Source organism: Micropterus dolomieu, linkage group LG01 (genome assembly GCF_021292245.1).
Source record: "Micropterus dolomieu isolate WLL.071019.BEF.003 ecotype Adirondacks linkage group LG01, ASM2129224v1, whole genome shotgun sequence".
Lineage (NCBI taxonomy): Eukaryota > Metazoa > Chordata > Actinopteri > Centrarchiformes > Centrarchidae > Micropterus > Micropterus dolomieu.
In genome coordinates this window covers 18,252,890-18,258,264 of record NC_060150.1, presented here as the reverse complement: position 1 = coordinate 18,258,264, position 5,375 = coordinate 18,252,890, and the positions used below count along the sequence as shown (strand labels likewise).

Genomic DNA, 5,375 nt, shown 5'->3' with positions numbered 1-5,375 from the left:
CTGAAGTTACAACAACTTCCTGTTTCATTGCGAATCATCGACGCCACGGACACGCCCATTGACGAAAACTCGCAAATAGCACAACTTTTCATCGTCAATGCCTTTAGAAGGCACAGCAGAAATTTGACGTCGATACGACTAAATCCCTAGGAGGAGTTCGTTAAAGTACGAAGTATGTAAATCATCCAAAAATGGCCATAAAATTCAAAATGGCCGACTTCCTGTTGACTTTAGGCTATGGGTTCTTGAGGCTTTTTTGTGCGTCTTGATACGATACATGTCCCCAGAAAATTTCGTACATGTAGGTTGAACGTGAACGAGGGGCTAATCATTTCCAATTTTCTAGGTGGCGCTAGCGAGTCATTTTGCCACGCCCATGTGCGAAACTTGTAGAATACGAAATTTTTCACCGGTTCTGACATGTTTGCAAATTTTGGTGAGTTTTCGAGTATGTTTAGGCCATGTCATTTGGGCCTACTTTGCAGAAAAAAAAGAAAAAAAAATCCGAGCAAATTCAATAGGGACCTCACACGGTAGTGCTCGGGCCCTAAAAATATATATATATATATATATATATATATATATAATCTGAGCAAATTCAATAGGGACCTCGCACGGTCGTGCTCGGGCCCTAATAATCTTAGCAAATTCAATAGGGACCTCGCACGGTCGTGCTCGGGCCCTAAAAATAAAAAATATATAATCTTAGCAAATTCAATAGGGACCTCGCACGGTCGTGCTCGGGCCCTAAATATAATCTTAGCAAATTCAATAGGGACCTCACACGGTCTTGCTCGGGCCCTAATAATCTTAGCAAATTCAATAGGGACCTCACACGGTCGTGCTCGGGCCCTAAATATATATATAATCTTAGCAAATTCAGTAGGGACCTCACACGGTCTTGCTCGGGCCCTAATAATCTTAGCAAATTCAATAGGGACCTCACACAGTCGTGCTCGGGCCCTAAATATATATATAATCTTAGCAAATTCAATAGGGACCTCACACGGTCGTGCTCGGGCCCTAATAATCTTAGCAAATTCAATAGGGACCTCGCACGGTCGTGCTCGGGCCCTAAATATATATATAATCTTTACAAATTCAATAGGGACCTCACACGGTCGTGCTCGGGCCCTAATAATCTTTGCAAATACAATAGGCGACCTCGCACGGTCGTGCTCGGGCCCTAATAATAATAATCTTCACAAATTCAACAGAGACCTCGCACGGTCGTGCTCGGGCCCTAAATATAATCTTTACAAATTCAATAGGGACCTCGCACGGTCGTGCTCGGGCCCTAAATATAATCTTTACAAATTCAATAGGGACCTCGCACGGTCGTGCTCGGGCCCTAAATATAATCTTTACAAATTCAATAGGGACCTCGCATGGTCGTGCTCGGGCCCTAATAAACACGGCAATGTAAGTGCGGAGTTGTTGTAAACGTTGGCTAACACAGCTAAAGTTATAAATATAATGCTAATTTTACACCTAATGTGAAAGCTAATGAGCAAACTGTCAAATTGTTCGGCCAATTTTTATGTAAAATTGAGTTGAAATATGGTGATTTTTGTAGTTTTATGGTAAGATGTGGAACAATTATGTTGTGTGGTTGTGGACTTCTGAGTAACTTATACCGTCTGCTAGGATATGGTCGCAGTCTGAAGCGGCTTTGATTTGGATCACACTAAGTTACCTAGTTTCTTACGACTGCCCTTCTCTGATTTTGTACAAGTAGCTCAAGAGTGGAGTGTACAACACATAGGGTGAAAAGAGGAGCTGCAGCAATGTGCAGTATGAGAAAAATATGGTGTTTTTTGAAAATTAAACCATGTAAACCTGTTCTGGTACAACCCCTAAATAAGATTTTGAACCTGTGGTAAAAAGAAAAGTCTCCAGTCTTGATATAAAAGAACTGACAGTTTCAGCAGAAACTCCCAGTTTACTGGGAGTTTGTTCCAGATATATTGAGCATAACAACTGAATGCTGCTTCTCCATGTTTAGTTTTGACTCTGGGGACAGAAAGCAGACCTGTCCCAGATGACTTAAGAGGTCTGGATAGTTCATAACATAACAGAAAATCAAACCTGTATATTGGTCCTTTATAAACCTTTATAAACCAACAGCAGTATTTTGAAATCAATTCACAGAACTATTAACTAAACGGACTTGGTCAGTTATTGACTTTGTGAATAAAATGTTCAAATGCTGTTTAATAGTCAGCTTTAAAATACCTGAAGAATTTGCATCTTTACTTGTAATTTGCATATAAAGACTCTTGACAGCTTTCGGGAGTAGAGCATGCTGTAAGTATTTTGCGTACTAATGTATGAGAAGGAGGTCATATCTGTTTCTACCCTCTATAAATTGTAGCCTTGAAATCTATATATTATCATTCCTGCTCAATCCTCTGTTCTTTGTACTGAAATTCTTAATATGTGTGTAATTACATTATCTGAACTGAAGGCCATTTAAAAGTCCTGGACACAGTTTTAGTGTTTTAAATCTTGAATCCAATTTAACAGGTTTAAATAACTGCTGCAGTCTCTCAGCGAGCTCACAGCCGGTGAGAAATCAGTCGTGCAGACCAAATACAAAATGAGTTTTACATTAAATTCTAACTGGCATCAAATAGGTCTTAAAAAGGAGGCTTAAATTGCTGTGTCACAGTGGATGTGGGGTTGTAATCACTGCCGTAATTGTCTTCCCGTAGGAGCTTCAGTTTGAGCGGCTCACTCGGGAGCTGGAAGAGGAGCGGCAGATCGTGGCAAGCCAACTCGAGAGGTGCATGCTGGGAGCTGAGTCGCCAGCTGGAGACAGTAGCAGGTAGGTTTGATGGCTACATGTTTCTTGCGTGGAATCCCATGATGTATCTTATTCTCCATGAAAAAGAGAAAACATTGCTGATATACTGAGATATTATTTTGGTATCTGAAGTAGTTATCACCAAGTTGTTGCAAAAAAACCTCATAGTAATCTCAGGAGAAAAAATATAAAGTCTATTCAACACCCAAGTAATTGGCTGTTGGGTAACACCCCCCTGTAGCAACTCTGGCTTTGGATTTCTCCACATGCTGAGACGGTGCACATCGGGCTCTAGTGAGAGAAAAGGCTGTGAAAACACAATTATTGTTGTTTTCCGGATTAGAGTTAGCTGGAAATCATGCATGGTTACAGACCGCTCTGTCAAACCACATAATAGTGATATTTGCCTTCATGAGGAATGATGTTCAGATAGTTGGCAGTCACATTGTGTCTGTCACAACTCGCTTATATCACTCTGAACACAAACATAAATCTTTAGATGTGCAAAATCCTTGGACACAGTGTTGAGCCTAACATTGTATGCATGAAGTGATGTCTATACAAATTTTATGTTTTATATTATTTTGACCCTCTGATGTACCTGTTTAATAATCAGTATCACAACATCTAATAACCTAAGAAGAGCTTTGATTTTGTTCATAATCTTGTGTTTATCTGCCCAGGTAAAACAGACTTTTTGTTCTTGTTTACAGCGGCAGCTGTTTTCTTAGCCCCGATAACAGTCTATGGCTGTGTGTCAGGTTATATAACATGTCTGATCCCCAGCTGGGGTCAACTGATGTTCATTTTTTATCAATTTTAAAAGTATATTGAAATTTACACAATAATGAAAGAGGATTTATTCTCTTCAAGTTACTCATAGATTGTAAGACAAAATATTCCTTAGATATATTCTATCTATATCTTTACATTTGAAGCACTTTATTTCTTCCTCTTCCTTGACTGACTGAATGTATTCGGCTGCGGCTCTTTGATTTGATTTACATCTCTCTCTGCTTTCTCCTCTCCTCTCTTCTGCTGAAGCTCATCTGAGAAGTCGTTTGCATGGAGATCTGCAGGTATGATTTCCTACTTTTAACCTTCAACGTTTTATACTAACCTTGTACTGTAAACAAAAGCTCCTTCAGCTCAAAATAAGATCATATCCATATGATTTTGGAATTAAAGAAAGTATTTTTCCACATGTAGAAAGTCAATTTAGCTTCCAAAGGGCAGAAAATTGCCAGGATGCAGCACCGGCCAGTGAAGCAAAACAAAACAATGTTTCCGCCAGTATATATGGGCTTTGAAATGGACCCATTTACTATTCTGTCACAGATCCCACTACTGTGTTTCCTGGCCCATTCTTCACTGTCAGTTTTCCAATAAAATAAAAGCATTGCCATAAAATGCTGTATTATTTTGAGTCATAGAATCTGTACATTTTGTTTTTTGAGAGGTCTCTCTGCAAAAGTGATGCCATTATTTTATAGGGAAACATGTCAGTTTTTGAATCTAAATTTACACGTAAATGTTTGACAGTCTGCCCAGGACTTAAATATATGTACATATGTTTTTCACTTAACATGGAAGATTTTATTGGACTTTAAAGAGGTGGTTTTACGCTTTTTGGCTTTTCCCCTCTCCTTTATTGAGTTATATATCTTTTTTGTGCATGTAACAGGTTTGCAAAGTGAAAAAGCTCAAAGTGCAGCCCAAAGGGAGTTCTCATCTCCCACAGAAAGCTCTGCTCTGAACCGCTTGAATACAGCACGTTTGTAGTCCAGCCCTTCACTTCCTTTACTTGTGATGTCACAATGAAAACACGTCATATAGCTTGCCAAGCAGCTAGCGGGGTCAGGCACGCCCTCAAACCAAGCTAGTCTGAGCAGAGGCCCTTTGGCTCGACTTGCCTTTGTTTGGTTTTCCATTGTAGAAATGTTGTACCTTTACCTGCTTCCAGGTACTTTTTTTCGTATCACCTCACCTCCATCAAGGTTCCAAGTGAGCTGAGGGATACTAAAATGTAACGTGAAAACAGTACAGACCTCTGATTGGTCAGAGAGAATCGTCACTATTCACTGCATCATCATTGCATGTGCCAGCCAGAGGCCAGCAACAGAAAGTTTTATATTTTACAGTTTTCGTATGTAATTTCATCACTAAATCCACTTCTGAGAAGTTTTAAGGTGAGAAATCAACTGTGTAGATTTCGAATATTGACAGTTTTACGAAAAGTGATGGCGGAACAAAAATGTGCTTGAATACAGTGGGTACAGAAAGTATTCAGACCCCTTTAAATTTTTCACTCTTTGTTTCATTGCAGCCATTTTCCAAAAATCAAAAAAGTTCATTTTATTTCTCAGTAATGTACACTCAGCACCCCATCTTGACAGAAAAAAACAGAAATGTAGAAATTTTTGCAAATTTATTAAAAAAGAAAAACTGAAATATCACATGGTCATAAGTATTCAGACCCTTTGCCGTGACACTCATATTTAACTCAGGTGCTGTCTATTTCTTCTGATCATCCTTGAGATGGTTCTACACCTTCATTTGAGTCCAGCTG

General features: G+C 39.3%; 1 protein-coding gene across 3 annotated transcripts in view; it reads left to right on the top strand.

The window, feature by feature from the left end:
• The window catches only part of LOC123977760 (plakophilin-4-like), a 58,419-nt gene that overhangs the window by 13,482 nt on the left and 39,562 nt on the right, over nucleotides 1-5,375 (top strand). For 2 of the 3 annotated variants that reach the window (XM_046060725.1, XM_046060716.1), the window contains exons 3-4: nucleotides 2,715-2,827; nucleotides 3,851-3,885. In XM_046060725.1, coding sequence (XP_045916681.1) covers nucleotides 2,715-2,827; nucleotides 3,851-3,885 — 148 coding nt within the window. Of the gene's footprint in view, nucleotides 1-2,714; nucleotides 2,828-3,850; nucleotides 3,886-5,375 lie in introns of those variants that run through there. The other variant, XM_046060734.1, reaches the window with a different exon arrangement.